Source organism: Triticum aestivum, chromosome 7D (assembly GCF_018294505.1).
Source record: "Triticum aestivum cultivar Chinese Spring chromosome 7D, IWGSC CS RefSeq v2.1, whole genome shotgun sequence".
NCBI lineage: Eukaryota > Viridiplantae > Streptophyta > Magnoliopsida > Poales > Poaceae > Triticum > Triticum aestivum.
Genome location: NC_057814.1, coordinates 551,877,350 through 551,891,217, shown reverse-complemented (window position 1 = coordinate 551,891,217; position 13,868 = coordinate 551,877,350). Strand labels below are relative to the sequence as shown.

Genomic DNA, 13,868 nt, shown 5'->3' with positions numbered 1-13,868 from the left:
GTTACCTCATCAAGTTCTACTTTCCTCCCACTCACTTCTTTCGAGAGAAACTCCTTCTCTAGAAAGGATCCATTCTTGCAACGAATGTCTTGCCTTCGGATCTGTGATAGAAGGTGTACCCAACAGTTTCCTTTGGGTATCCTATGAAGACACATTTCTCCGATTTGGGTTCGAGCTTATCAGGTTGAAGCTTTTTCACATAAGCATCGCAGCCCCAAACTTTAAGAAACGACAACTTTGGTTTCTTGCCAAACCACAGTTCATAAGGCGTCGTCTCAACGGATTTTGATGGTGCCCTATTTAACGTGAATGCGGCCGTCTCTAAAGCATAACCCCAAAACGATAGCGGTAAATCAGTAAGAGACATCATAGATCGCACCATATCTAGTAAAGTACGATTACGACGTTCGGACACACCATTACGCTGTGGTGTTCCGGGTGGCGTGAGTTGCGAAACTATTCCGCATTGTTTCAAATGTAGACCAAACTCGTAACTCAAATATTCTCCTCCACGATCAGATCGTAGAAACTTTATTTTCTTGTTACGATGATTTTCAACTTCACTCTGAAATTCTTTGAACTTTTCAAATGTTTCAGACTTATGTTTCATTAAGTAGATATACCCATATCTGCTTAAATCATCTGTGAAGGTGAGAAAATAACGATACCCGCCGCGAGCCTCAACATTCATTGGACCACATACATCAGTATGTATGATCTCCAATAAATCAGTTGCTCGCTCCATAGTTCCGGAGAACGGCGTTTTAGTCATCTTGCCCATGAGGCATGGTTCGCAAGTACCAAGTGATTCATAATCAAGTGATTCCAAAAGTCCATCAGTATGGAGTTTCTTCATGCGCTTTACACCAATATGACCCAAACGGCAGTGCCACAAATAAGTTGCACTATCATTATCAACTCTGCATCTTTTGGCTTCAACATTATGAATATGTGTATCACTACTATCGAGATTCATCAAAAATAGACCACTCTTCAAGGGTGCATGACCATAAAAGATATTACTCATATAAATAGAACAACCATTATTCTCTGATTTAAATGAATAACCGTCTCGCATCAAACAAGATCCAGATATAATGTTCATGCTCAACGCTGGCACCAAATAACAATTATTTAGGTCTAATACTAATCCCGAAGGTAGATGTAGAGGTAGCGTGCCGACGGCGATCACATCGACTTTGGAACCGTTTCCCACGCGCATCGTCACCTCGTCCTTAGCCAGTGTCCGCTTAATCCGTAGTCCCTGTTTCGAGTTGCAAATATTAGCAACAGAACCAGTATCAAATACCCAGGTGCTACTGCGAGCTCTGGTAAGGTACACATCAATAACATGTATATCACATATACCTTTGTTCACCTTGCCATCCTTCTTATCCGCCAAATACTTGGGGCAGTTCCGCTTCCAGTGACCAGTCTGCTTGCAGTAGAAGCACTCAGTCTCAGGCTTAGGTCCAGACTTGGGTTTCTTCTCTTGAGCAGCAACTTGTTTGCTGTTCTTCTTGAAGTTCCCCTTCTTCTTCCCTTTGCCCTTTTTCTTGAAACTGGTGGTCTTATTGACCATCAACACTTGATGCTCCTTCTTGATTTCTACCTCCGCAGCCTTTAGCATTGCGAAGAGCTCGGGAATCGTCTTATCCATCCCTTGCATGTTATAGTTCATCACGAAGCTCTTGTAGCTTGGTGGCAGTGATTGAAGAATTCTGTCAATGACGCTATCATCCGGAAGATTAACTCCCAGTTGAATCAAGTGATTGTTATACCCAGACATTCTGAGTATATGCTCACTGACAGAACTATTCTCCTCCATCTTGCAGCTGTAGAACTTATTGGAGACTTCATATCTCTCAATCCGGGCATTTGCTTGAAATATTAACTTCAACTCCTGGAACATCTCATATGCTCCATGACGTTCAAAACGTCGTTGAAGTCCCGGTTCTAAGCCGTAAAGCATGGCACACTGAACTATCGAGTAGTCATCAGCTTTGCTCTGCCAGACGTTCATAACATCTGGTGTTGCTCCTGCAGCAGGTTTGGCACCTAGCGGTGCTTCCAGGACGTAATTCTTCTGTGCAGCAATGAGGATAATCCTCAAGTTACGGACCCAGTCCGTGTAATTGCTACCATCATCTTTCAACTTTGCTTTCTCAAGGAACGCATTAAAATTCAACGGAACAACAGCACGAGCCATCTATCTACAACAAACATAGACATGCAAAATACTATCAGGTACTAAGTTCATGATAAATTTAAGTTCAATTAATCATATTACTTAAGAACTCCCACTTAGATAGACATCCCTCTAATCATCTAAGTGATCACGTGATCCAAATCAACTAAACCATAACCGATCATCACGTGAAATGGAGTAGTTTTCAATGGTGAACATCACTATGTTGATCATATCTACTATATGATTCACGCTCGACCTTTCGGTCTCAGTGTTCCGAGGCCATATCTGCATATGCTAGGCTCGTCAAGTTTAACCTGAGTATTCTGCGTGTGCAAAACTGGCTTGCACCCGTTGTAGATGGACGTAGAGCTTATCACACCCGATCATCACGTGGTGTCTGGGCACGACGAACTTTGGCAACGGTGCATACTCAGGGAGAACACTTTTATCTTGAAATTTAGTGAGAGATCATCTTATAATGCTACCGTCAATCAAAGCAAAATAAGATGCATAAAAGATAAACATCACATGCAATCAATATAAGTGATATGATATGGCCATCATCATCTTGTGCTTGTGATCTCCATCTCCGAAGCACCGTCATGATCACCATCGTCACCGGCGCGACACCTTGATCTCCATCGTAGCATCGTTGTCGTCTCGCCAACTATTGCTTCTACGACTATCGCTACCGCTTAGTGATAAAGTAAAGCAATTACAGGGCGATTGCATTGCATACAATAAAGCGACAACCATATGGCTCCTGCCAGTTGCCGATAACTCGGTTACAAAACATGATCATCTCATACAATAAAATATAGCATCATGCCTTGACCATATCACATCACAACATGCCCTGCAAAAACAAGTTAGACGTCCTCTACTTTGTTGTTGCAAGTTTTACGTGGCTGCTACGGGCTGAGCAAGAACCGTTCTTACCTACGCATCAAAACCACAACGATAGTTCGTCAAGTTAGTGCTGTTTTAACCTTCTCAAGGACCGGGCGTAGCCACACTCGGTTCAACTAAAGTTGGAGAAACTGACACCCGCCAGCCACCTGTGTGCAAAGCACGTCGGTAGAACCAGTCTCGCGTAAGCGTACGCGTAATGTCGGTCCGGGCCGCTTCATCCAACAATACCGCCGAACCAAAGTATGACATGCTGGTAAGCAGTATGACTTGTATCGCCCACAACTCACTTGTGTTCTACTCGTGCATATAACATCTACGCATAAAACCTGGCTCGGATGCCACTGTTGGGGAACGTAGTAATTTCAAAAAAATTCCTACGCACACGCAAGATCATGGTGATGCATAGCAACGAGAGGGGAGAGTGTGTCCACGTACCCTCGTAGACCGAAAGCGGAAGCGTTAGCACAACGCGGTTGATGTAGTCGTACGTCTTCACGATCCGACTGATCAAGTACCGAACGCACGACACCTCCGAGTTCAGCACACGTTCAACTCGATGACGTCCCTCGAACTCCGATCCAGTCGAGCTTTGAGGGAGAGTTCCGTCAGCACGACGGCGTGGTGACGATGATGATGTTCTACCGACGCAGGGCTTCGCCTAAGCACCGCTACGATATGACCGAGGTGGATTATGGTGGAGGGGGGCACCGCACACGGCTAAGAGATCCAAGGGATCAATTGTTGTGTCTCTAGGGGGTGCCTCCCTCCCCGTATATAAAGGAGTGGAGGAGGGGGAGGGGGCCGGCCACCCTTGGCGCGCCCCATGAGGAGTCCTACTCCCACCGGGAGTAGGACTCCCCCTTCCATGTTGGAGTAGGAGAGGAGAGGGAAGGAGAGAGAGGGGGAAAGGAAAGGGGGGGGGGCGCCGCCCCCTCCTTGTCCAATTCGGACTTGGGGGGGGAGGGTGCGCGGCTGCCCCTTGGCCGCCTCTCCTCTTCCCCCACTTGGGCCCATGAGGCCGAATAACCTCCAGGGGGTGGGGGGTTCCGGTAACCCCCCCGGTACTCCGGTATATATCCGATAACCCCCGGAACCATTCCGGTGTCCGAATATAGTCGTCCAATATATCAATCTTCATGTCTCGACCATTTCGAGACTCCTCGTCATGTCCGTGATCACATCCGGGACTCCGAACTACCTTCGTACATCAAAACACATAAACTCATAATATAACCGTCATCAAACTTTAAGCGTGCGGACCCTACGGGTTCGAGAACTATGTAGACATGACGAGACACGTCTCCGGTCAATAACCAATAGTGGAACCTGGATGCTCATATTGGCTCCCACATATTCTACGAAGATCTTTATCGGTCAAACCGCATAACAACATACGTTGTTCCCTTTGTCATCGGTATGTTACTTGCCCGAGATTCGATCGTCGGTATCTCAATACCTAGTTCAATCTCGTTACCGGCAAGTCTCTTTACTCGTTCCGTAATACATCATCCCGCAACTAACTCATTAGTTGCAATGCTTGCAAGGCTTATAGTGATGTGCATTACCGAGTGGGCCCAGAGATACCTCTCCGACAATCGGAGTGACAAATCCTAATCTCGAAATACGCCAACCCAACAAGTACCTTCGGAGACACCTGTAGAGCACCTTTATAATCACCCAGTTACGTTGTGACGTTTGGTAGCACAGAAAGTGTTCCTCCGGTAAACGGGAGTTGCATAATCTCATAGTCATAGGAACATGTATAAGTCATGAAGAAAGCAATAGCAACATACTAAACGATCAAGTGCTAAGCTAACGGAATGGGTCAAGTCAATCACATCATTCTCCTATAATGATGTGATCCCGTTAATCAAATGACAACTCATGTCTATGGTCAGGAAACATAACCATCTTCGATTAAGAAGCTAGTTAAGTAGAGGCATACTAGTGACACTCTGTTTGTCTATGTATTCACACATGTATTATGTTTCCGGTTAATACAATTCTAGCATGAATAATAAACATTTATCATGATATAAGGAAATAAATAATAACTTTATTATTGCCTCTAGGGCATATTTCCTTCACAATACCCTTTGGCATGTGCTTCAAATAATAACACCCAATGAGGAAGACGTGCCGAAGACTGCTCATGCATCTCATCCCTTCCGGTAATTTCTTGAGATTTTCACAACCAATGAGCTTTAGAGTTTGCAAGCTATACAACATGGAAGTGGCTTTTGGCAGTGCATCTATAAGAGAATAAGAACAATCTAGATAGCGAAGACCTTCAATGCTCGTAAGGACATGAATTTTGACTCTGTTAATCAGAGGAGTTCCAAACCACTCCCTTTGGAATATTATTGTGCGGGGAGCTATAATATCCTTCATGGCTGCTCTAGTATTATTGATAGAAACAAGTGACAAATGTCGAACATCACGTAGTAATAAACTAGCATGTGTGGATCCTTGCATAATTTCATTAGGTGAGTCCTTTTGAAGAACTGTGCAATCATTTCCGCTTACGGACTCAGCAAGATCATGCATGAGATCATGCATCTTGCATGTAGTTGGTCTGTGAATGTACTCATCTCGAAATACGGAGAGCAGATTCTCTTGAGTTTTCACATCTTGGAGGAAACATCTCCAAACCAAGACTTCAAAAATTTGTTGGCCCCTTGTTTCTGATGCAATGAAGTCATTGGTAAGCCATAAGTGGATCACCATGTCTTTATCGAGCATGCTACCCTTCGGGAAAATAGCACAGAAGGAAAAACATATTTTTGCTTCGGGTGACAAGTGATCGTAGCTTAGCTGTAATGCAGGTATACACCCAGTTCTGAGGATCTCATTCTTCCAGACATCACTATCCAGAACAGGAAACCACTCATTATGATGCTCCATACGAAGTAAAGCTGCAATGGTCTTGATAGCAAGAGGCAACCCCTTACACTTCTGGACAATATTCCTAGCCATTAAAATCAATTCATCTTGCTTTTCCACTTCCCCTACAAATGCATTCCTGTGGAAAAGCTCCCATGATTGATCCTCATTCAGAAGTGATATCTGATGTGAACGAATTGTTCCCATGACAGAAGCAACTTGATTGCCGCGGCTTGTCACAATTATAGCACTACCTGAGCCAGCATCTGAGCATAGTAATGATCTCAGATCATCCCACTTTTGTCTATCTTCATTCCAAACATCGTCCAGAACTAGGAGGTACCTTTTCTTGCCCAACACTTGGCTAAGTTCCTTTTGCAGTGCCTCCATCTTAGTCAATTCACACTTCTTCATCGTGGCCATTTCTATAATAGATCAAATTATTTCTTCAACGACGAACTGGTCAGAGACATAGATCCATATGACCAACTCAAAATGATGCATCACTCTCTGATCATTGTGCACAAGTTGAGCAAGGGTGGTCTTGCCAATCCCCCCATGCCAACTATTGGGAGCACCATGACATTATTGTTGTCACATTGGTTCTCGAGCAATATCTTCACCACCTGTTCCTTCTCATCTAGTTTGCTGACAATCTCTGATTCATCAACACGAGAGTGTGTTTGCGGGTGTTCAATGCTTGGTGTCTCGGTATGCGTAAGGAAGTGAAAATTGTTCATCTCCACAACCAGCTCATCTATCTTTTCAAGGACATCCTTCATCCTCCTACTCATGGAAAGACGGAAAACGATGGGACTATCGACTGTGAAGTAGCTTAGCACCTGAAATGAAAACAGGTAAAAAGAATAAGGCGATGCGGGTGCGACATGGTTAGAAATTGCAATGCAGATTAAGCCCATGTAGAACGGTGTGGTGAGACAGAGTATATGTAACTTCTCTCTGACAAGAGTATATATGTAACTTGAAAGAAGAACAACACACCATACTTGCTTATGCAGTATTATGCTTTTAATTAATACCAAAATCAAATATGCCCCATTGTCTGAACTATATGATGACATTCAATTGCAACATGCGCTTTGAATGAACATATATAGTGGCGGGCGGTGGTGGACACTGGACTGTGGGAAGGTGGTCGATGACGAACCTTGCGCGTCGTGGGCATGGAGCAGCGGGTCTGTGCGCGGCGGCGCAGCGCCTCGTAGCGGAAGTTGTCGAGGACGTCGTCGGCCTGGTAGGCGGCCGTCTTGAGGTCGCTGACCCACTCGCGGACGGCGGGGTTGGTGCGGCTCTTCGCCTCGGCGTCCAGCAGGATGTGCTGGACGGCCGCGAGGTGGCGCTCCAGCTTCCGGTGGGCCGCGTGCAGCCCCACGCCCGCAGCAGCTCGCCCACCAGCACGTCGCCCACCTTGGCTGCCACGCTGCTCAGCAGCGGCATCAGCAGGGAGCCCATGGCGTCGGTCTGCTCAGGCGCCGGTGAGATCAATCGGCTCTCCGGTGTCGGTGAGGCAGCAGACGAGGACACCAAGAATGTGCGAAAGAACCAATATCAAAACCCACCTGAAGGAATCAGAAGGTGCACCGTGGTTGCAAGAGGATGCTTTGCTTGTGAGCGAGGAAAGGGAAGATGCTTTGGTTAGCTTTTGCTCTTTGCTAGTCCGGTCTGCCTAGTCACGCAACTGCACGATAAAAAACAAACAAAAAAGAATCACATTTCATCTTTGAGGAGTACTAGTAATACACATGCTTTGAGGCCCACGTGCTGGGGGTACCCAAGTTGAATAAAAACAATGATGTGGATACCTTTTTTTGCTCTTGCAACTCAGAAGTTCCTTTGCAGTGAATGAGCAGGTTCTTCAGAAATTCACATTAAATCAGCATCAGTTTAATAAAAAAAATAGGTGGCTGCGCACAGGGAGTTTCTAATAATGTTATTAGTTCAGTGCTCATTTGATCTTTGGTCCAAGAACAAGAGGCAAAGATCTTAGTACGAGAAATTCCACATTTTGGCCCAACAGGCAATCTTTTTACAGACAACAGTTCACAGGAATACAACCAATGCTACCGTCAGCTTGTCGTCATGTTTACAAATGCTACTGATCAAAGCAGGCAGATCGATCCTAAACGCAAACAGGAAGTTCATACAAGAAAGAGCTGAGCTGAAAAGCAGTCTTCTGTAATGTGGCAAAAAGTATTTTCCGGTAAGGCAAAAATCCATAGCTGACCTGACAGGTCTAATTGCTTACACTCAAAAGTTCCAAGAGAATAAACAAGAGAGAAAATCAGCTGTGATGTTCCATCGATACGTTGGCTTGTATTTTCAGACATCTTAGTGTTGATGAATACACATCTCTGGGATGCCGTTAGTAGGAACTGGTTGCATTTAGATCACGCAAGACTCTGGAATTGCAGGAAACGGGATGCCTTCTCAGGTCCCGGTTGCGTGTTAATGTAGATGGGAAGAGCCCCCATCGTGGCGTTATTGTTGTCTAAGGCAAGTTGATGAGCAGATCAAAGATTTTTGGATGCACTAGGAACATGCAAAATATTGTTAAGAGAAAGAGAATTATGAGGGGTGTGCAAAGTAGAATGACCAACATGTGTCATTGCCATACCATTTCCATTTGCCGTATGGACTTGATCACGTCCATTGTAATTTTCCTCGAGTGGTCAATTTGTGTAATTCTCCGGTGATGTGATTTGTTGCTCCTGTATCAACATACCAGTTTGTATCCACTCCATAAGATGCCCATACCAGTTTGTATCCACTCCTGTATCATCCTTGTCATCCGAGTGAGAGTCATCATCATCACCATTGTCAGAATACCTCGACCAACAATCACTTGCTGGTACCCATATTTTTTGCATATCTGACATGTAATATCCTGGCGAGGGGAAGGTATGCGACCACGGACACGACCACGACCATGACCATCTCTCTGTGGATTACGACCGTGTGTTGGATTGGATGTGTCTGCTGCGGACGACAACGGTATTGCCCATATCCACCACGAGAGTTTTGCCGATAATTATTATTGAAGAAACGTCCTCGTGTAGCAGCATTAGCGGAAGACTAAAAACCCCCAACGGTTTGATCTGACTCGGCAAGCATTTGCTGCCTGTAATCATATGCCATAAGCTGTGCACAAACATCAGCAAGAGTGGTGGTAGGAACAGCGCTAATAGAGGCAACCACAGAGTTATATTCTCCATCAAGACAAGCAAGGATATACTCCTTTAGTTCATCATCATCAATTAGCCGACCAGCTGCAGCAAGTTCTGAAGCAAAACTTTTCATCAAAGCAATATCTGCAGGCATATCACGCTTCTTTGTATTCACAAGTTTTCCACGCAACATATTGATGCGTGCCTTGGATTGTGAGGCAAACGAGGCTTCAATTGCAGCCCAGATTTCAGCAGCATGTGTTGGGGAACGCAGTAATTTAAAAAAAATTCCTACACACACGCAAGATCTATCTAGATGTTGCATAGCAACGAGAGGGGAGCGTGTTGTCCACGTACCCTCGTAGACTGAAAGCGGAAGCGTTATGACAACGCGGTTGATGTAGTCGTACGTCTTCACGATCCGACCGATCCTAGTACCGAAAGTACGGCACCTCCGCGATCTGCACACGTTCAGCTCGGTGACGTCCCACAAACTCTAGATCCAGCTGAGGTCGAGGGAGAGTTTTGTCAGCACGACAGCGTGATGACGGTGATGATGAAGTTATCGACGCAGGGCTTCGCCTAAGCACAACAACGATATGACCGAGGTGAAAATCTGTGGAGGGGGGCACCGCACACGGCTAAACAATCAACTTGTGTGTTCCAGGGTGCCCCCTTCCCACGTATATAAAGGAGGGAGGGGGAGGCCGGCCGGACCTCCTTGGGGCGCCCCTAAGAGGGGAATCCTACTAGGACTCCAAGTCCTAGTAGGTTTCCACCAAAAGGGAGAGAGGGGGAAGGAAGGAGAGGGAGAGGGAAAGGAAAAGGGGGGCGCCGCCCCCCTTCCTAGTCCAATTCGGGCTCAAGGGGGAGGGGGGCGCGGCCTGCCCTGGCCGCCCCTCTCTCTCTCTCCACTAAGGCCCATCGAGGCCCATTAGTTCCCCCGGGGTTTCTGATAACCCTCCGGCACTCCGGTTTTATCCGAAACTTCTCCGGAACACTTCCGGTGTCCGAACATATCCGTCCAATATATCAATGTTTATGTCTCGACCATTTCGAGACTCCTCGTCATGTACGTAATCACATCCGGGACTCCGAACTACCTTCGGTGCATCAAAACACATAAACCCACAGTACCAATCGTCATCAAACGTTAAGCGTGCGGACCCTACGGGTTCGAGAACTATGTAGACATGACCGAGACTCATCTATGGTCAATAACCAATAGCGGAACCTGGATGCTCATATTGGTTCCTACATATTCTACGAAGATCTTTATCGGTCAAACCGCATAACAACATACGTTGTTCCCTTTGTCATCGGTATGTTACTTGCCCGAGATTTGATCGTCGGTATCTCAATACCTAGTTCAATCTCGTTATCGGCAAGTCTCATTACTCTTTCCGTAATGCATCATCCCGCAACTAACTCATTAATCACATTGCTCTCAAGGCTTATAGTGATGTGCATTACCGAGAGGGCCCAGAGATACCTCTTCGAAAATTGGAGTGACCAATCCTAATCTCGATCTATGCCAACTCAACAAACACCATCGGAGACACCTGTAGAGCATATTTATAATCGCCCAGTTACGTTATGACGTTTGATAGCACACTAAGTGTTCCTCCGGTATTCCGGAGTTGCATAATCTCATAGTCATAGGAACATGTATAAGTCATGAAGAAAGCAATAGCAACAAACTAAACGATCATCGTGCTAAGCTAACGGATGGGTCAAGTCAATCACATCATTCTCTAATGATGTGATCCCGTTAATCAAATGACAACTCATGTCCATGGCTAGGAAACTTAACCATCTTTGATTCAACGAGCTAGTCAAGTAGAGGCATACTAGTGACACTCTGTTTGTCTATGTATTAACACATGTACTAAGTTTCCGGTTAATACAATTCTAGCATGAATAATAAACATTTATCATGATATAAGGAAATATAAATAAAAACTTTATTATTGCCTCTAGGGCATATTTCCTTCAGTCTCCCACTTGCACTAGAGTAAATAATCTAGATTACACAGTAATGATTCTAACACCCATGGAGTCTTGGTGCTGATCATGTTTTGCTCGTGAGAGAGGCTTAGTCAACGGGTCTGCAACATTCAAATCCGTATGTATCTTGCAAATCTCTATGTCTCCCTCCTTGATTTGATCGCGGATGGAATGGAAGCGTCTCTTGATGTGCTTGGTTCTCTTGTGAAATCTGGATTCCTTTGCCAAGGCAATTGCACCAGTATTGTCACAAAAGATTTTCATTGGACCCGATGCACTAGGTATGACACCTAGATCGAATATGAACTCCTTCATCCAGACTCCTTCATTTGCTGCTTCCGAAGCAGATATATACTCCGCTTCACACGTAGATCCCGCCATGACGCTTTGCTTAGAACTGCACCAACTTACAGCTCTACCGTTCAATATAAATACGTATCCGGCTTGTGACTTAGAGTCATCCGGATCAGTGTCAAAGCTTGCATCGACGTAACCATTTACGACGAGTTCTTTGTCACCTCCATAAACGAGAAACATATCCTTAGTCCTTTTCAGGTATTTCAAGATGTTCTTGACCGCTGTCCAGTGATCCACTCCTGGATTACTTTGGTACCTCCTTGCTAAACTAATAGCAAGACACACATCAGGTCTGATACACAGCATCGCATACATGGTAGAACCTATGGCTGAAGCATAGGGAATGACTTCCATTTTCTCTCTATTTTTGTAGTGGTCGGGCATTGAGTCTGACTCAACTTCACACCTTGTAACACAGGCAAGAACCCTTCCTTTGTTTGATCCATTTTGAACTTCTTCAAAACTTTATCAAGGTATGTGCTTTGTGAAAGTCCAATAAGCGTCTTGATCTATCTCAATAGATCTTGATGCCCAATATATAAGCAGCTTCACCGAGGTCTTTCATTGAAAAACTCTTATTCAAGTATCTTTTTATGCTATCCAGAAATTCTATATCATTTCCAATCAACAATATGTCATCCACATATAATATTAGAAATGCTACAGGGCTCCCACTCACTTTCTTGTAAATACAGGCTTCTCCAAAAGTCTGTATAAAACTATATGCTTTTATCACACTATCAAATCGTTTATTCCAACTCCGAGATGCTTGCACCAGTCCATAAATGGATCGCTTGAGCTTGCACACTTTGTTAGCATCCTTTGGATTGATAAAACCTTCGGGTTGCATCATATACAACTCTTCTTCCAGAAATCCATTCAGGAATGCAGTCTTTACATCCATTTGCCAAATTTCATAAACATAAAATGCAGCAATTGCTAACATGATTCGGACGGACTTAAGCATCGCTATGGATGAGAAGGTCTTATCATAGTTAACTCCTTGAACTTGTCAAAAACCTTTTGCAACAAGTCGAGCTTTGTAGACAGTAACATTACCGTCAGCGTCAGTCTTCTTCTTGAAAATCCATTTATTCTCGATGGCTTGCCGATCAACGGGCAAGTCAACCAAAGTCCACACTTTGTTCTCATACATGGATCCCATCTCAGATTTCATGGCCTCAAGCCATTTCACGGAATCTGGGCTCATCATCGCTTCCTGATAGTTCGTAGGTTCGTCATGGTCAAGTAACATGACCTCCAGAGCTGGATTACCGTACCACTCTGGTGCGGATCTTACTCTGGTTGACCTACGAGGTTCAGTAGTAACTTGATCTGAAGTTACATGATCATCATCATTAGCTTCCTCACTAATTGGTGTAGTAGTCACAGGAACTGATTTCTGTGATGAACTACTTTTCAATAAGGGAGCAGGTACAGTTACGTCATCAAGTTCTACTTTCCTCCCACTCACTTCTTTCGAGAGAAACTCCTTCTCTAGAAAGGATCCATTCTTAGCAATGAATGTCTTGCCTTCGGATCTGTGATAGAAGGTGTACCCAACAGTCTCCTTTGGGTTCGGATCTATGAAGACACATTTCTCCGATTTGGGTTCGAGCTTATCAGGTTGAAGCTTTTTCACAAAAGCATCGCAGCCCCAAATTTTAAGAAACGATAACTTGGGTTTCTTGCCAAACCACAGTTCATATGGTGTTGTCTCAACGGATTTAGATGGTGCCCTATTTAACGTGAATGCAGCCGTCTCTAAAGCATAACCCCAAAACGATAGCGGTAAATCAGTAAGGGACATCATAGATCACACCATATCTAATAAAGTGCGGTTACGACGTTCGGACACACCATTACGCTGTGGTGTTCCGGGTGGCGTGAGTTGCGAAACTATTCCACATTGTTTCAAATGAAGACCAAACTCGTAACTCAAATATTATCCTCCACGATCAGATCGTAGAAACTTTATTTTCTTGTTACGACGAGTTTCCACTTCACTCTAAAATTCTTTGAACTTTTGAAATGTTTCAGATTTATGTTTCATCAAGTAGATATACCCATATCCGCTCAAATCATCTGTGAAGGTCAGAAAATAACGATACCCGCCGCGAGCCTCAATATTCATCAGACCACATACATCAGTATGTACGATTTCCAACAAATCTGTTGCTCGCTTCATTATTCCGGAGAACGGCGTTTTAGTCATCTTGCCCATGAGGCATGGTTCACAAGTACCAAGTGATTCATAATCAAGTGGTTCCAAAAGTCCATCAAAATGGAGTTTCTGCATGCGCTTTACACCAATATGACATAAACGGCAGTGC

General features: G+C 44.6%; 1 protein-coding gene and 1 pseudogene across 1 annotated transcript; both read right to left on the bottom strand.

Annotated features, from left to right (window-relative positions):
* Positions 1-5,131: 5,131 nt before the first annotated feature.
* LOC123169761 (putative disease resistance protein RGA3) lies at positions 5,132-11,919 on the bottom strand. Its single transcript, XM_044587630.1, has 8 exons — positions 11,590-11,919; positions 9,529-9,667; positions 9,088-9,315; positions 8,730-8,983; positions 7,810-7,860; positions 7,155-7,427; positions 6,565-6,828; positions 5,132-6,394 (listed from the first exon to the last, which is right to left on the bottom strand). Exons 1-8 carry the CDS (start codon positions 11,917-11,919, stop codon positions 5,132-5,134), a joined length of 2,802 nt encoding a protein of 933 aa, XP_044443565.1.
* Positions 9,130-9,265, bottom strand: LOC123171723 (uncharacterized; annotated as a pseudogene).
* Positions 11,920-13,868: the final 1,949 nt, after the last annotated feature.